At 36.7% G+C, this 19,643-nt stretch overlaps 1 protein-coding gene across 2 annotated transcripts in view; it reads right to left on the bottom strand.

The window, feature by feature from the left end:
• The window catches only part of MXRA7 (matrix remodeling associated 7), a 49,288-nt gene that overhangs the window by 12,005 nt on the left and 17,640 nt on the right, over nt 1-19,643 (bottom strand). The window contains exons 3-4 of one of the 2 annotated variants that reach the window (XM_074225102.1): nt 13,977-14,073; nt 12,545-12,624 (exon numbers count right to left, since the gene is read on the bottom strand). In XM_074225102.1, the coding sequence (XP_074081203.1) occupies nt 12,591-12,624; nt 13,977-14,073 (131 nt within the window). In that variant the 3' untranslated portion in view covers nt 12,545-12,590. The remainder of the gene's footprint in view (nt 1-12,544; nt 12,625-13,976; nt 14,074-19,643) is intronic. The other variant, XM_074225100.1, reaches the window with a different exon arrangement.

Raw genomic sequence — 19,643 nt, 5'->3', positions numbered from 1 at the left:
TGGCCTAAGTGCAAGGCAATCAGGGTTAAGTGTCTTGCCCAGAGTCACATCACAGTATCCCCTCAGTCAAATCCAATTCACTTCTATGTCACCACCTCTCTGATATCATGATATTATGATTCTCAAAAGAGAATGAAGGATGAAAAACAACTGCAACAAAAATGATTTGCATAAACTTTGTATTTATTTTTCTTTGTGTATAGAAGTTATTTTGTTTTGTGTATATAAGTTATTTTGTTTTTTCTTTGTATTTCTAATTTCTATGTAATAATGTCTGGTATCTAACGATTTCATAATAAATTCTTGTTGAATGAATGAAATATGGATCTCACTTTCAAGAAATTTGGTGATGAGTAAGATGATAATGTCCACTAACTGGTTTGATATCCACTGAAGAAAAATGTAGGGCAAAAAAGGAAACAATTATTTTAAGAAGCACAAGTAAAAAATGGGACAAATAAATGAGGGGAAAATGGGAAAATATAAGGTAAGGAAGGAAGAATATAAGAAGCACAGGTAAAAAATGGGACAAATAAAATAAATAATGTTGAATATTTCTATGCTATAAAATATATTCTCCACTTGTACACTAATACCAGGTAAGGATTACACAAGTTCAGTATTGAAAACTCATTTTTTTAAATCTAAAGGTTTTATAATTGGGGATAGGATACTGGAACCATAGCATTAAATTTCTGTTGCTTGGAAAAGTTTCTATATTAGCACAGCATGTTGGAACAGGGTGATACCTTACAACTAAAATTCATACTCAATAACTCATCTACTCTAATGGATTTAATTATCATCTCTCTGTTGATGATTCTCAGTCGACCTATCATATATCTAGTTGCCTTTCAGACATCTAGACATTGGATGTCCAGTAGACATTAAACTCAACATTTCTATTAAAGATTTTATTTATTTTGAGTTTTACAATTTTTCCCCTAATCTTACTTCCCTCCCCCCCTCCCCCCACAGAAAGCAATTTGTCAGTCTTTACATTGTTTCCATGGTGTACATTGTGAACTCAACATTTCTAAAATTGAATTTATAGCCTTCCTCCCTCAATTTCCTTTACTTACCCTCCATTTCCACTCTCTTCTCCCCTCCCCCCATGGATACCTTTTCTATTATTGTAGAGAACAATCTCCATTTCGCAGTCCTCAAGGTTCAAAAAATCTAGGAGTCCTCCTAGATTCTTCACAATCTCTGACCTCTCATATCGAATCTGTTTCCACGGCCTGTGGATTTCACTTTTGCAGCCTTTCTTGAGTATGCCCCTTCTCTCCTCTGACACTGGCACCAACCACTCTAGTGGAGACTCTCATCACCTCAAACCTAGACTGTTGTCCTGGCCTGCTGGTGGGTTGGCCTGCCTCAACTCTCTCCCCACTCTAGTCTATCATCTATTCAGCCAGCAAAGTGATTTTCCTAAACCAGAGGTCTGATCATTTCACTTTCACAGACAAGATGCCTCCTATCCTTCCAGTCTTCTTACACCTCACTTCCCAACATGTACTTTTCAGAGCAGTGACTGTTCCACAAAAAAGACACTCCATCTCTTTGCATTCTCTCAGTATGTCTCCTATGCCTGGAATGTTCTTCCTTCTCAACTCCATCTACTGACTTTCCTGGCTTTCATGTCCCATATTTTATTAGAAGCCTCTTCCAGTCCCTTAATTCCAATACCTTCCCTCTTACTAATAATTTCCTATTTATCCTGTATATAGCTTACTTTGTATATATTTGTTTGTATGTTATCTCTCCTTTTAAAATGTAAGCTCCTTAAAAGCAGAGGCTATTAGAGTACAGTGTTTGGTACATATTAAGTAGTTAATCAATGTTTATTGACTGACTTTTACATAGCATTTTTTGAAACTTTACAAAAATATCTTCCTCAGAGAATACCATGAGGAAGAGATATTCTTTTTTTCCATTTTCCAGGTAAGAAAACTAAAGCTCAGAGAGCAGCTTGCCACAGGCACCTATACTAGTGTTTTATTAATTATTCTGACTGATGTTCTGGCTTAAACAAGTACAAAGTTAAGTAACTGTCATAAAGACTTAGTAGTTAACTACCTTCCTTCAACATTTTCCAATACTGGCCTAGCCTTTTCCCCTAAGAACTCTCCCCACTCCAGCACTATTCAAGGTAACAGGCTTCTTATAAGAGACAGACCATACTAAAACTGTTGGACTTCTAAGTTAACTCCTTACTATACATGTCTATCTTCCCATAATTCCTGAGGTCTGTATCTTCTATCTAGCATGTAGGAATAAAGGAATCCAAATTGCATTACCAGAGCTGTCATAATCTTTTTGGGAAAAATAAAAGCATAAATAATTTCTCCAATTTGGAAAACAGGTAGACAATGAAAGACTATATATATACATATATATACATATATATATATATATATATATATATATATGTATATATGTATAATCACCTATATCCTTACAGACAAATGGTGAAAAAGAAATAAAAGGATTGTGTAAAGTGCTTTGAGTTATTTTGGAATAGAAGGTCCTATTCAATTACACTGACCTTGATTTCTGGGGTCTCATGCAAACAGGTATTATTTAAAGAGTTTGAGAATAGAAGTGACAATTACGTTTTTAAGGTTGACTTAAATACTATATATATATATATATATATATATATATATATATACACATATATATACATCACACACATATATATGTAACTATAAGGCACACCGTATCAATTATAAAACCACATACACATACATGCACATTTGTGTATGCATATTGTATATATAGTGTATATATAGTGTACACACACACACACACACACACACACACACACACACACACGGTTTATCTAAAGGATAACTAAAGCACTAAGAGAAGGAAGGTACCCAAATTTTAGTATATCCAAAATAAAGAAGTCAATGAAACAAACAGCAATTCAAATCAGCTACTCACAGATTAAGTGGACTGAAGAAAAATTATATACACCGATTGAATCCACTAGAAATAGTTTGTGTGAAAGAGCAATTTTTAGATATGTAAACAAGAAAGTTAATTATAAAAACAGACAAACCTAGAAAACCACGTGAAAAAGGAATTATTCACTTTGTTTTACAGGCAAGATCTAGACCCTATCAAAGACATAAAACTATCCATTGACCACCTGTATGGTCAAATACATACTTCTCATAATCATCATTTAGTTCTGTATAAGGCAATTTTTTTTCATGGTTGGCATTCTTGTAGGATGGTTTTTCTAGTGAGAGGTTATGCTAACAGTATCAGACTTAAAACAGAAATGGATGGGCAGAGGAATAAGCCCTAGAAGGTAATATGATAGAATTCTTGGGCTTCTGTTATTTAGGGGGAAAAAACTCTTCTTTGGGGCTTTTTTGATTTTTTAAAAATATTTATCTAACAACTTCATGACCTGGAAATTTGTGTGATCTGAATACTGTCAAAGAGAAGATATATGAAAATCTAGTAATCTGCTCAGGGTCATGTCTTCTAACTAATAAAAATCTAGTTTATCTATGCTATTTTTTAGATAAAGGCAAAAACCAAGAGACCAACTTTAAAATAAGATCCTAATTACTACAACTACAAAATTTCCAGAAGGAATTCATCTGACCTGGTATTCCTACAAAGAGACTTCTTGTTACTCAATAGGGATGTTTTTCAAAGTATTCTCAAAATTTTAAAATACTTGTTTTAGGACTAGAGGAAAAACACAAAATCAGTAAATGATAACTATGCTAGTCAAGTAGAATTCAAATGAAGAGATGAGAAGACAACACAAAATTAACCCCTCTTCTTTCGGACTTTTTCAATGTATTGATTAGTTGTGCTGACTTTTTTCCTTTTTAAAAACAATAGCTTTTGTCATATGGGATAGTTCTCTGGGACGGTTAACAGGGATATAAGAAACAGAAAACAACAATAAACACTATTTTATAGGAAAAGATGGTGAACTATCTAGGTTTAGGGGTGTTCAAGAGGCAACTAAGGGAGCTATAACTCCCTTTAAGCAGATCTAAGACCACAGGCCCATGTGCAATGATAAAGATTCAAATGGAGACAAAGACTTAAGCAAACACAGCTTCATTTTTCATTCAGAACACCTAAAACTTCTTTTGATTATAAAAAATTTCAATAAATCTAATTAAGATACATTAAAAAAATTTAAAAGCTTGAAGTTTAACTGACTATATTCGAAGACAATAAGGAAAAAAGAGATCTTTGACTGAGCTTCTTGGGCTATTAGTGCTCTATTTTGACACAATTTATTTTAGTATCAAAGACACTTTGTGCCAGGGAACAATACATACCCAGAAGGTTTCCACTTAGATCTCATCTCTTGTACTACCAAATCCTAAGATGCTGATATAAACATGGGACCTTTATGAACAGATCTCACAAAAAAAAATAAACTGAAGAACTGAGACAGAGAAGACAAGAGGACTGAGAAAAATAATGGTGTGAGGGAGTATGTCAGGGTAAATAGGGTGATTCAGATAGTGAGGGAAAAATAGGAAGAAGGGAAATATGTAACAAATAATTATGGCTTAGAATGTAAATGGGATGAATTTACCCAAAAAAATGAAAATGATAGCAGATTAAAAATTTGAATTTGATCATTTATTGCTTTTGAGAAATACAATAAAAGTGAGAGATAAAATTAAAAGGCTGGAGAAGAATTTATTATTTTTTAAAAAAAAGCAAGGGGTAGTAATCATGATCTCAGACAAAGCTAAAGCTAAAGCAGATTTAATCAAAAGAGAAAAATGTGTCACCAATACTATTCAAGATTGTTTTAGACAGTTTAAAATGGTCTAAAATACAGACAGTATAAAAATAACTGAGGATAAAATAAAATATTCACCAAAACAGATCCAGAAACCATATGAACAAATATATAAAATACTTATTATGCAAATAAAGTCAGATTTAAATAACTGAAGAAATATTTAATGTTTATGGGTAAAGTCAACATAATAAAAATGACAATTTTATCTATTTCTTCAATGCCACTCATATTAATTACTAAAATATTCTCTTGCTGAGTTAGGAAAAATGATACCAAAGTTCATTTGGAAGAACATAAGAAATCAGAGGGAAAAGATGTAAAGGAAGGAGATTCGGCAGTATCAGATTTTATATATAAAGTGAGAGCATTATTGAAGTGTAAAATGGATAATTTTAAATTTAAAAGTTTCTTGCATAAAACAAATGTAGCCAAGAATAGAGGGAATGCAGAAAATTGGAGAAAAACTTTCACAGACAATCTTTCAGATAGGATATAGCTATGGTATAAGAAATGTTATGGGGGCGGCTAGGTGGCATAGTGGATAAAGCACTGGCCTTGGAGTCAGGAGTACCTGGGTTCAAATCCGGTCTCTCTTAATAATTACCTAGCTGTGTGGCCTTGGGCAAGCCACTTAACCCCATTTGCCTTGCAAAAACCTAAAAAAGAAAAAAACTCAATTCATGTGTAAATAAAATTTAAAAAAAAAGAAGAAATGTTATGAAGGAAGATGCTATTGCTCTACAAAGGAGATTACAAATGGAAATATGCATTATATGAGCTTATACATATGTGTATAAGTGTATATATGTGTGTGTGTGTGTGTGTGTATGTGTACCTGCTTTTAACTCTAGCCTTTTTTAGGGGAGAAGGAAGGAGGAAAATAAAGTAAAAAGTGTATAATAAAAGAAAACCAAGAAGGAAGTAAAAAAAAACTGGGTAGAGCTTTGGTTTTCTTATGTGCTGCCATGCATATGGAAATGTTCCTTTTTTCTTTTCTCATTTTGTATTTAAGTTTAAAATGAATAAAAACTGTACCAAAAAGAGGGGAAAAGAATAATGGTGAGTTGAGTAATATAGAAGAGACGATTGCTACTTAAATGACTAAGTAGAAAACATTAAATACCATTCAAACTTATTTACACAGCACATATAGAATGAAGAATGTAAACTGTTCAATCTCAAGTCTGACATACTTTGAACTTATAGGTAAAGAGATTCTCCTTTCATTTTCTTTGGTAGAAGATATCTGATGTTTTTATGGATCTATAATTAGGGTATATACACTGAAATATATGAAAGAAGTAATTTGGAGTCCCTACCCTAAAAGGATTATGAATTGAGATTTCTGGGAGCGATAGAAAGCTATATAATTCACTAAGTACTGAAATTTCTAGAAAGCTTGAAACATATGGCACCTGAGGCATCCATTTATCAGTTTGAAACTGTGAAAGTTGTCATACAGGGAATTGGTTGAGATGAATAAGGGAACAAACTAAAAAAACTTCTAAGTAAAGATATCAAGGACAGACTGAACAGTGATCATAAATCCAATTCACTGAGCAGCAGTTTTAATAGGTTGGCAGAAAAACACATAAATTTATATATTTATTATATTAGGTCAAGGTTAGGACTTCTAAGGTCTAGAAATAGTATCTGTTGGGATTTCACCATTATTCAAAAGAATTTCACTTTCTCTAATGAAAAATTATGACATTCCCTTATCACATCATAATTTTTTATCTTTTCCTATGTCTTGACCATTCTATATGCTCATTTAGACTTCTAATCCTTCTATTCCTAAGAACTTTCCCAGGGTATTATCCCTGTTATAAATTTACTTCTCTCCTTCAAACCTAACCCCACAGTTAGCCAAGAATTCTTTATTGTTATACTGCTTTTTACATTATAATTATCCCAATTATTCCTTCTCCTCCCATTACAGATAGCCATCCTATATAACAAATAATATTTTTGGAAATAAAGTTCAAAATCATGTGCAGTGTGTAATACCTTATATACTTGCCACATCTATGAAGGGGTGGGGTTATGGATGTCCCTTCATATCTCTTCAATTATCAAATCTATGCTTTTTCCTTTTTTCTCAAATCCTAAGATTTCTTGCCCTATCATTACTTATCCTTTTCCACCTCAACCCCAGCTTATAAATTCTTCATCAGCTTCATTTCCATTCAAGTGCTGGTGAATAGAGCTGGAGGAGAGTCATAGATCTATATTATGCACTTCAAGAGAGCCTTCACTGAAGCAAGACAATCCTTTTATTCTTCCTTAGTTGTTTCTCTATTTCACCTGCATGTTTGATCCTATCTCCTGTTTTCTTCAAGAGACTTCAACTTTAACCACTGGTTTCTCTCCTCCTCCTGTCCCTTTTGAATTTCCAGCCTCCACTTAGGTTTCTTCTCAAGTGCCAAGGTTCTCTCCTAGGCCCATTATTCTCTCTTGGTAACTTCATCAGTTTCTATGGGTTGAATTATTATTTATTTTTTCTTTTTTTAATTAAATTTTATTACAGATATTATTTGAATTTTAAAATTTTCCCCCCATTCTTACTTCCCTCCCCCCACCCCTCCACAGAAAGCAATCAGTCTTTACTTTGTTTCCATGTTGTACCTTGATCCAAATTGGATGTGATGAGAGAGAAATCATATCCTTAGAGAAGAGACAAGAAGTCTAAGAGGTAACAAGATCTGACAATAAGATATCTGTGTTTTTCTAAATTGAAGGGAATAGTCCTTGAACTTTGTTCAAACTCCTCAGCTCCTTATCTGGATACAGATGGCACTCTCCTTTGCAGACAGCCCAAAATTGCTCCCGATTGCTGCACTGATGGGATGAGCAAGTCCTTCAAGGTTGATCATTACTCCCATGTTGCTGTTAGGGTGTACAGTATTTTTCTGGTTCTGCTCATCTCACTCAGCATCAGTTCATGCAAATCCCTCCAGGCTTTCCTGAGTTCCCATCCCTCCTGGTTTCTAATAGAACAATAGTGTTCCATGACATACATATACCACAGTTTTCTAAGCCATTCCCCAATTGAAGGACATTTACTTGATTTCTATTGAATTATTATTTATTATCATTTATTTCATTATTTAGTTATTATTTTATTATAATTAGTTATTTACATGTAGATGATTCTTAGATTAATATATAGACCTAATCTTTGCTCTAAGCTTTGGTCCCATATCACAAATTGCTTTGCTAATTGGATATTCCAAACTACACATCATGGAAACATCTCAAATTCAACATGTCCACAAATGAACTCATTATCTTTTTCTTTCCTCTCTTTCAAACTTTACTTTTTAATGCTCAGGAATTTCTATTCACCAATTTATTAAGTTCCTAACCTTGGCTTTACTCTGCTTATCCAATCAGTAGCTAAATTCTTGCTTGTTTCTAGTTTTACAATATCTCCTTCTAAGAACCTAGATGTACAAAAATATTTACAGCAGCTCTTTTTGTAGTGACAAAAAAGTGGAAATTGAAGGGATGTCAATCAAGTGGGGAATGGTTGAACAATTTGTGATACAGAATATGAGTGGAATACTATTGTGCTGTAACAATTGATGAGCTGGATAGTTTCAGAAAAATGTGGGAAGAATTATATGAACTCATGCAAAATGAAGTAAGCAGAACCAAGAAAATACTGTTCATATTAACAACAATATTGTACTAATGATCAACTGGGAATGATTTAGCTACTTTGATTAATGAAATGATGACCCATGATAAAAGAAATGTTACTCACCTCTGGAAAGAAAACTAATGGAGTCTGAGTGCATACAGAAGCATGTTTTCAGTTGTTTTTTATTATTCTTGCTTTTTTTGTAACGTAACTAATATGTAAATGTTTTGCATAATTTCACATGTATAACTGATAGTATAATTGATAGTATATTTTTGCTTTCTCGATAAGTGGGGAGGGGTGGAAGGGAATCCAGAACTTGAAAAATTTTTATATAAATGTTAAAAATAAAAAATAAAATTTTTAAATTGCTTTTAAAAATTTAAAAATCAAAACCTAAAAAAAGAAAAAAATGATAATGTATGTGGTAACAGTAAATTATAAAAACTAAAAGTAACAGAAAAACACTAACAAATCTATATACATTGAAATTAATTTAAATATAAATAGTTTCTAAGAAAATTTGCTGGATAGATGTAATGCTAATTTTTTTAATAAATAAAACTTTGAAAGGCCTTTTATTTATTTTTATTTTATTTTTATTTAGGGTAATAGGGTTAAGTGACTTGCCCAAGGTCACACAGTGAGGCAATTATTAAGCGTCTGAGGTCGAATTTGAACTCAGGTCCTCCTGACTCCAGGACTGGTGCTCTATCCACTGCGCCACTTAGCTGCCCCTGAAAGGCCTTTTCAAAAACCATCTCTTTCTACTCCCATAGCTATTTCTTGAATTCATGTCCTCACTGACTCTCACTTGGATTATTGAAATATCCTAAACAGAGTCCCCGCCTTAACTCTTTCAAATCCAGTCAATCTTCCACAATCCTGTCAAAGTGTTTTCTTTAAGCAAAGAATGATCATGTCACTGTTGCTCAGTTAACACTAATGGCTCTCTATTGACTCTAGGCTAAAATATAAACTTCTCAGTTTAACTTTTAAAGCCTTTCACAAGCTGGGCCCAATCTATCTTCCAGACTCATTGCATCTTGCTCCATCTAATGCACTCTGCCATCCAGCCAGACTCTCTTCTCTCTGTTTCTCTGGTTCCCCTGACTCTCCACCTTTCACCTTTATACCTCCATTCTTGGAAACCACTCCTTTGTCTCAGTCCACAAAATCCCTTTCTTCCCTCAAGATCCAGCTTAACTCAAGCACCACTGTCTTTTCTTTCTTTCTTCCTTTTTTTGGAAGTGGGAGCATGATGGGTGACCCTGAATGTCTACACTAGAGCTGGCTACTCTCTAGACAGGGTCACTTCCCCCAGGTCCTTGTCCTGGTCCAGTGCATATTCATGGGATAGCTCTGCATTTTTTCCCCGGAAATAGTCAATGAAGATACACTAGATACAGAGGAAGGTCCTCTTGTGGGTTGTGTGGGTAGATGGGGGCTCCCACCATGCCCAAGTGATTGGGGGCAACCTCATCTCAAATTGCCCCCCCCACTTCCATCAGCTCCACTGTATAATAATTTAGCTTCTGGTACATGGGATGCCAAAAAGAAATGGAGTCACTCTGGTGGGCAAAGGATGATATGATGCTTGTCATCCTTGGGGGGGGGGGGGGGGATTAGAGGGTTATTGAGACTTGCTGTGCTAGACAGGAAGAAAAGCCACAGATCCAGTTCAGAAATTTCATGCCAAATCACTACCACATTCCCCAGTGGGATCAGGTGGCTCACAACTTTGAAAGTCTATGATTTAGCATACTTTGAAAGTGCAATTGAAATGATCTTTCTGAAAGTAACCAATATGCCATTTATACATCAGCACAGATCTCTTGAGTTTGCAGGCATAAAACCAGAGCCCTGTTTTTTGTTATCCCTGGATCATCCATGGAATCATCAGGAAATAGCAGCTTTTGACTCAATGGCAAACATCTAGAGGGGAAAGCTGGAGAACTGGAGAGCTGAGATGTGGTGATCATGATTCTGGGCTTCTCCACACCTTACCCAGAGGTGTTCCTCATCCCAGCACCCCCTCCAAAATCAAGGATTCCCTGGAGAATTCATACAGATCAGTGGATTCTCATCAAGGACTCCCCTGAACTCCTGCTCTTTCTCTTCCAAAATGTACTGCTTTTGCTCCTGAACCTTGCAATACAGGTAGTCTGACCCAGAGAAGCCTCAAGGCATAGAATAATTGCCACCAGCTGCTGCTCTCCTCAAGTAAACCTCTAATTTTCTATAGTAAGTTTTTCCAGATTCCCCCAGCTGCTAGTACCTTCCCTCTCAAATTTTTTGCTTTCATTCACCTTTTATAGGGGCAGTTATGTAATGCAATAGATAGAGTCTGGAAGGTTATACTAGCTGTACAAGACACTTAACCCTGTTGACCTCAGTTTCCTCATTTGTAAAATGAGCTGAGGGATAAAATGGCAAACCACTTCAGTATCTTTATCAAAAAGTGGAGAATTCAAAAAGGGATCATGACTGAAAATAACAGATCAACAAATCACACATACTCATTTTCTGATTGCAATGTAAGCACTTTTGATTATGGACTTTCATTTTTGGTATTTTCATTCTTAGGGTCTAGCACATGCCTGGTCCATAATAAATGTTTACTGAATGACTAATAGGGGCAATGACTTCTACACTCCCATAAATAATTATGCTGGAGAAGATGAAAAGAAAAACCTAAACTTATTAGCCATTATATTCCCAAGCAATCCCAAACTGTGAAGGAAAACAAGTGAGAGTAATGTGGAATTGAGAAAGTAACAGGAATCAAGTCAACTTCAATATTCACACACACAGGGAAGGGAGGAAAAAGGAAAAATATACAGTAGTCAAAAAGACATAGATAAGATACTCATAGAGATATCCTTACTACATGAGGTTCATGCTGACCAAGATGGTAGTAATGGAACTATATATGTAAGTCTCACCAAATCACCTTAGACAATGATTGATGGACCTAATCTACTCATCTCTTTCTTTACAGAGTTATGAGAGGTGATAGTATTGACAGCAGACTGAAAATGGAAGAAAACTTTCCAACACACATAAGGGAGAATAGCATGAGTCTCCAAGGAGATACTGGGATTATGGTGATAAGAACCTGAGGGATTGGAAGAAAAGAATCTTTGAAAGTGCAATTGAAATGATCTTTCTCAAAGTAACCAAGGCACTTTGCCAGTTTAATCACTGACCCAAAGGCCAGATTTCTCTTAAATTGGTAATTCTCTTAAATGCTAATTCAGGTTTTCCTGTTGTCTGGCATAAGATTATTTTTCAAATCTCGATCTACAATAAATTGATTATAGTAGAAAGACCATTTGAGCTCAGCCAAGCTTCTTAGGCAATGTTGTTGTCATGTAAAATGGGAGAATTGGATGAAATTACCTTCTATCGATCCTTCTGATGCTAAATCATAGGATCCTCTGATATCTTTAATCCAATCACTCCTCTCTCTAATCTATAAGAAGAGAGGGATCAACTGTGGCTTTTCCCCCTCATCATTTATTTACATTAAAGCCTCCAGAACTAAAATTTGTCTCTCTTGAATGTACTTTTTTTTACAGTACACTAGGGTGACAATGTTCTTTGTGTTTGCTTTTTCGTTAGGGATTAAAATTAAACTCTTTAACAACACAAAAGGACCATCTCCCCATTGGGTGCGGGTGTGAATACATCTGACAGTGTCTTCCAGTTTGTCTGTATGTAATGCAAGGTACACCTATAAAATATGATAGTGAAATCATCCCATTTGCCTTTCAGATTCTTCTCTTGTTTTCTTTAGGAAACAACAGGGCCAGAAGAGAGCCACTCCTCCATCCAGCTGTCCCATTAAAACTGAATATGAACCTGAGTCATCATGCATCCCATGACAGTCACAGCTGTTAAGGGGATTATATATTCTGTTTTTGCTCTTGACTCTTGATGCTCATGGAGGATGAAATGAAGTTCAGATGGGAGATACAGTTTATTAATTAGTTATGAAGGAAGTGAGGAAAAACAGAATTAGACCAAGTCAGTTTTGTGTAACATTCACAGACAATGAGTGAAGCACCACTACTCTAAGAAGTCAGTATCCTTACCAAAAAGATTTGGGAGAATATTTGTGGTGCAGAACTAAAGTACTTGCTACAGGCAAGTGAAGTCAGAGGTCAGCTCAATCCTGTAATATAAAGGGAGTAAACCTGATAAGACTAAAGAAGCAGTATGGTTAAGTACTGAGGGAAAGCAAAGGGTAATTTGTACTAGCAAAGGTGGCCTAATGTAGGGGTTGTGGAATTTGGGATGCTGCTCTCCTGGATGTATTTATTATTTTGTTCAATGAAGAAATATTCTGGTAACCGTTTGAAAAAGCTACTGAGGGAAAGCTAGAGAGCCAAAGGCTACAGCAGACACCCAATCTTATGTTTATTATTAACAATATTTTCTGATACTTGAAAGGTTGGAGGGGTCAGTGATTAAGAAAAGCATCCTGACAAATAATTAAAACAGTTATCTAGTTTTGCCTTACTACAATACAATCTTCCATTCCCCCTGAACTTCTAAAGCATCATTTTATGGTGATGACAAATGTGTTTGAAGTAGGGAAGGGATTAGTATCATAGCAAACACCTGTGGGATGCAAAGACTTCAAGAATCTATGCAGCTGCCATAGATGGCCCCTGAACCAAGGGCACATAGAAGGGGCCACCAGTGTAGATTAACAACCTCTATACGTATGTGAATATTTGATCAGTCTTTAAAAATAAGTCATTTCTCTGTCACTACCCTCCCTGGTTTTTCTCATTCCTTCCCAAGTACTGTAAATATTCTCCAGTTTCCCTGGCAGGACTAAATGAAGGCAAATGAAATACAAGATGACTCTGAGGACCTAGTGGGTCCTCAGCCAGGGTGTGAAACAATAACTGGAATGAAAAGCTGAGCAGCTGCAGCTACCCACTGAGTGCCACAGCCCAGAACAAAAAAGATTACATTTCTAGCACTGGACAAGGAGGAAGAGGGATAAGTAAGGAGAGCGAGGAGCACATTCTGAAAATTCGATTTGAGCTAGAAGCACTGTGCTGAAATGATAAACTAGTTTTGTCATGAGCTCTTCATGTAAGTAAGCTAGTGGGATATACCTATTCAGAAACCATAAGCTTTGGAAGTGGGAGAGGTAGGAAAAGGGCCAGTTTTCTAATCCCCTACAGAAGCAGAGACATTTTCACCTGTATCATGATTGGCCCTGCCCTTCAAATCAAAGGTTGCATGCTAGCACAATAAGGACCTTTTTTTTTTTTTTTTTCAAAGATGCTCAGGGAATTCTCAGGGATAAATATTATTAGCACTGAAAAGATTAGCTTATGGAAAAGAAACCCCAAAATATAAGAATGGGCAAATTAGGAAGGGGGAGGGGTATTCTAGAGGATTCAGAGATACATATATCTCTCTTGGATCCAGAGAGAACATGGCAGACATTTGAATATCTCAAAACTACATGAAGTTTTGAAAATGTTGGGGAGAAATACAACCTACCTTTGTTCTTCCTCCAACTCTTCTTTGGTCATCATCTTCTTATATTGGTTTCCTCTCAGTTTCCCAGGACTATATTTAAAGGAAAATGCCTCCTCTTCTGCAGAAAGGGAGAATGTATATGATTAGAGACATAATTTAAATTCTGGGTCTCTAAACACACATTTCAGAAAGGGCCCCTTTATTTTTTGTCAACTATAAAATAGATATCTACTGAAGAAATATCATATCTTCTTTTTTTTGGCAAACTATTATTTTATTGATATCTTTTTTTAATTCCAAGTATTTCCTTCCTCTGGATCCTCAGTCTTAGTATTTTTTGAGGTGGAAGTTTTGAAATTGCTGATGGTGAAAATAAATTTAAATATGTTTAAGTGAAATCATGGTCAAATAAGCATGTTATAAGAATTAAGAGAGTTTCTGGGAAGGAAGATGCAATATGAAATATGTGTTTTACTTAATGAAGAGTGTAATGTGAATATTTAAGCATTTCTAACATTCCTGGTCTGAACCTGTAATGTTAGCATTTAGTGGGAATACATGTCAATAAAATGATATGGGTACTGCTAATTTTTTCTGACTGGCTTTAGAAAATATGCTTATAATTCAGCAAATTTCCTCCCGATTGAAGTTGTGGAAGGGTTTTAAGACAGATTTGCCCTTTGAGTCAGTGGTGCCCCACATTTCCCCTTTTTTATATATTTAATATTTATTTATTCTCAATTTGTACAAATAATTTTTATACATTAATAAAATATTCTTGTTTAAGAGTAAACTAAATACCCCCTCCCCCAAAAAATATAGACTCACTTGAGTGATAAAGTAAAGGGGAGAGAAAAAAATTGAAATTAAAAAGAAAAAATAGTAATAATTGTAGGTATGGCCAGGTGGTGCAATGGACGAAGCACCAGCCCTGGAGCCACGAGCACCTGAGCCCACATCCAGCCCCGTATACCCAACAATCACCCAGCTGTGTGACATGCAAGCCACCCCAACCCCACTGCCCTGCAGAAACCAAATAAAGAAAAAAAAAGACCCAAAATATAATAAAATAGTAATAATAGTAGGGGTGGCTGGGTGGCGGACAGAGCATTGGCCCTTCAGCCAGTAGCACCTGGGTCCAAATCCGGTTTTCAAACACCCAATGATCACCCTGCTTTGTGGCCCCAGGCAGGCTACCCAGCCCCATTTGCTCTGCACCCCCAAATAATAATAATAATAATAATAATAATAATAATAATAATAATAATAATAATAATAATAATGAAAAATGTGCTTCAGTCTTTGTTCCAACACCAACTACTCTGTCGCGGGTGGATCACATTCTTTATGATAAGTCCATCACAAAAGTTACTTCCATATTTTTCTACCATTGTCATTGCTGATGGCAACTCCCTCCTTTCTTATTTCTCCACTGTCATGTACTATATTTTCTCTCTCCTTTCACTCTGACTCTGCTGTAGGGGTAGCTGAGTGGCACAGCAGACAGATCCCTGGTCCTGGGGCCAAGAGGCCCTGAGCCCCCCTACCACTTCTTAGGCCCAGCATTCACCTGGCCCTATGGTCCCAGACAGGCCATCCACTCTCAGCCCCTTGCAAGAAGTAAAAAAGAAAATGCATTATATCTGACCGCTCTCCCCCCATGGTCCATCCTCTCCTCCATCACTCACATCCCCACCCCTTCCCTTGTCCCCCTTCTCTCCTTCTTACTCCAGATGTCTATACCCCATTGAGTATATATGCTGTTTCCTCTCCTAGCCACCTCTGATGAGAGCAAAGATTCCCTCATTCCCCCTTGCCTTCCCCGCCTTCCATATCATTGCAATAGCTCATTGTAATAAAGAAAAATCTTATTATATGAAATATCTTAGTCTATTCCTCCTCTCCTTTTCCTTTCTCCCATTACATTTCACTTTTATCTATTGACTCCATTTTTACACCACAATATGGCTTCAAATTCAGTTTTCTCCTGTGCTTCATCTATAAAAGCTCCTACCTGCTCTGTTAATTGAGAAGGTTCATATGAGTATTATCAATGTCATTTTTCTATACAGAAATACACGCAGTTCATCATCATTAAATCCCTCATATTTTTCCCTTCTCCTCCACTCTCTATGCTTCACCTGAGTCCTGCATTTGAAGATCAAACCTTCTGTTCAGCTCTGGCCATTCCAACAGGAACATTTGAAATTCCCCTGGTTCATCGCAAGTCCATCTTTTTCCCTGGAAGGGGACATTCAGCCTTGCTGGGTAGTTGATTCTTGGTTGCATTCTAAGCTCTTTTGCCTTCCGGTATATTATATTCCAAGCCCTACCAGCTTTTAATGTAGTTGCTGCTAAGTCCTGTGTGATCCTGACTGCAGCTCCTTGATATTTGAATTGTGTCCTTCTGGCTGCTTGTAATATTTTCTCTTTGACTTGGGAGTTCTGGAACTTGGCTATAATATTCCTAGGGCTTGGTTTTTTGGGATCTCTTTCTCGGGGGGATCTGTGGATTCTCTCCATTTCTATTTTGCCCTCTGCTTCTAGGATATCAGGGCAATTTTCCTGTAGCAATTCTTTGAAAATGATGTCAAGGCTCTTTTCCTGATCATGACTTTCAGGTATTCTAATAATTTTTAAATTATCTTTCCTAAGTCTATTTTCCATATCAGTTGTTTTTTCAATGAGATGTTTCACATTTTCTTCTAATTTTTCATTTTTTTGGTTTTGAAGTATTGAGTCCTGGTTTCTCACAAATTCATCAATCTCCCTGAATTCTATTCTTTGTCTGAAGGATTTGTTTTCCTCAGAGAGCTTCCTTATCTCTTTTTCCATCGGGCCAATTTTGCTTTTTAAAGCATTCTTCTCCTCCATAACTTTTTGAATTGTTTTATCCATTTGACCTAAGCTGGTTTTTAGCATGCTATTTTCTTCAGCATTTTTTTGGATTTCCTTGACTAAGCTGCTGACTTCATTTTCATGTTTTTCCTTCATCTCTCTCATTTCTTTTCCCAGTTTTTCTTCTAACTCCCTCATTTGATTTTCAAAGTCTTTTTTGAGCTCTATCATACCCTGAGCCCAATTTCTGTTTTCCTTGGAGTCATTAGATGCAGGAGTTTGTGCTTCCTCATCTTCAGACAGAGTATTTTGATCCTTCTTGGGATCATATGCAAAATACTTCTCAATGGTGTTCCTCTTTTTTCTCCACTTGCTCATATTCCCAGCCTTAGCCTGTTTTGGGGGTGCTTCCTGAGCTTTTGGGACACTCCCACAAGTGTCTCAGTGTGTGAGGCTCTGTCCTCCCTCCTGGTCTGTGAATGACCATATGCGGCCCCCCCTCTGCCATGGGGCTGAGGGGGCGGGGCCTGCTGTTCTATGGGGGGGCCCCTGACTGCGATCAGGATCTAAGTGTGGTCAGAGCCCCAGAGTCCTGTTCCAGGGGCAGAGGACAGAGCTCAGCAGTCTCTCTCTTCTCCCCTCCCTCAGCTCAATGGGCTCATGCCCTGGAGGCTCCTGCTTACCGGCTCAGCCTGCTTCTGTTTCCTGGATCTGCCCTGCCTTGGTGATGCTGCTTGCTGTGTGCCCTGAGCTCTGGGCTTCATGTGCTCTGGTAGAGGTGCCCTGCTGTCCCCCCCAATTTGTGCCCAGTGCTCCCCCTGACATAGCTCAGGAAATGCCCCCGCTGCTGTGAGCTGGCAGCTCCCAGTGCCCTGGGGCTGCCTCTGGCAGGCTGAAGTTCTTTTTCTCTGGCTGGCCGCCCCTCCAACCCCGGGGAGCAGAGCCTTTCTGCTCTTTTCCAGGTCACCTTGAGTAGGAGAACTGCCTCACTGGGTCCCTCTGTGGGTTCTGTCTCTCGAAAGTTTAGTTAGAGTCCTTAGCTTATAGTTTTTATGAGAGAGCGCCTAGGAGAGTTCCTCTCTTGTCGCCTTCTTGGCTCCACCCCAATATCACCTCTTCTTAATACATTCAGTCCACTTCCAATTCAGGGGCAGGTGATGCAGTATTTCTCCCTATGCACTGGAGACAATGCTGACTTGGAGTAACACATGTCCTTCTCAGTCCTACTCTCTGAACCTAGTCTGTCATAGTTCTAAACTTTTCCAAACAAAGTTCCAGTATTCCTCACTTCAAATTCTAAATACTTCTACTGTACCCTATATTCTGTCCCCAGGTTCACACCAAATAGAGTTAAAGCTCAGTCTTTATGAAGACAATATAACTATGCGAATTCTGGTTTCTTTCAAAGTTTCATTTGTGACCATGGAGCCAAAGGAACACTTGCCAAGTCCCTCAAGTCTCCCTGGTGTTAAGAGAATATATGCAATAGATCTCAGACCCTGAGATACTGTTATGTTAGAGATTCCAAGTCAAGTATTTTTTTTTTTAGTTTTTGCAAGGAAATGGGGTTAAGTGGCTTACCCAAGGCCACACAGCTAGGTAATTATTAAGTATCTGAGGCTGGATTTGAACTCAGGTACTCCTGACTCCGGGGCCGGTGTTCTATCCACTGTGCCACCTAGCCGCCCCCCAAGTCAAGTATTTAAGGAGAACACTTAAAAAGTATAAGTCAGAGGTGGGGGGGTAGTGATTATTACCTTCTTAAGAGAGACTTAAACAACCTACAAGACCATAGTTTGAGTATGACACCCCCATATCCAGAGGCATTTACAAGAGTGTCATAAATTGATTTAAAATAAGGGAGCAGACCCAATAACTACAGTAGCTTAGTATAGTGTCTGGCACTCAAAAAAAAGGTACTTTGTAAATGTTTACTGACTAAATAAAAACATACAAAAAAATCAATGAAAACAGATGAGAAAGATATGAAGAATATCAGAAATAAAAATTATACACAGTGAATGCATAGCAATGAAAAGTATACTAAGTCCTAAAAGAATAGGAAAATATGTATTGAAAGGTCAGAAAGGTTACTGAGTAGGACAAAGTTGGGACAGTGTACTTTAAACTTAATAGTACACACTACTCAAGAGTATGATGGGAAATTTTGTATCTCATCTGAGGGATGAAGGACTGGTCTGACATTGAATTTTTTTTTTTACTCTGAACCTACAATAGTGAAAAACATCAACATTTAAATAAACAAAGCATATTTTTAAAAAGGATAACTGCATAGAGATCAAGAATCTCAACTACAAAGCTGTGTCTTTCTTTGGACTTCCTTCTGTTTTTTTCTTTAAATGTTTCATCAATTCATTCTTTTTTTTTGTTTGGCATAATTTTCATCAAACCCCTGTCACACCCCCAACACCAGAATTAATATGTGCATCCTACTACACTTTTTGTTGTCATCTTTGACTTTTGGTGGGTGTGAGGTGGAACTTTGGATATCTTATAATCTGCATTTTTCTTATTATTAGCAAATTTTTATTTGGAGCATTTTTATATGGTTGTTGATAGTTTATTTTTTCTTTTGAGAACTGTATGATCATATCCTTTGATCACTAATTTACTGAGAATAGCCCTCATTTTTATATATTTAAATCAGTTCATATCCAATTGCTATGAGTGTGTAAAATACACAGTCCCAGTAATCATATTCTCTTCTTGATTTTGCTCTTTTGAAGCTTCTACAGAAGCTAAACCTTTGTTCTGAAAACCAACTGTTTTGGAAGTTTTTATCTCTCTCCCAATGTCAAGAAACCCAATCATGACTGTATTACCCCATAC

Source organism: Macrotis lagotis, chromosome 2 (genome assembly GCF_037893015.1).
Source record: "Macrotis lagotis isolate mMagLag1 chromosome 2, bilby.v1.9.chrom.fasta, whole genome shotgun sequence".
Taxonomy (NCBI): domain Eukaryota; kingdom Metazoa; phylum Chordata; class Mammalia; order Peramelemorphia; family Peramelidae; genus Macrotis; species Macrotis lagotis.
This window is presented reverse-complemented; position numbering and strand designations above follow the sequence as displayed.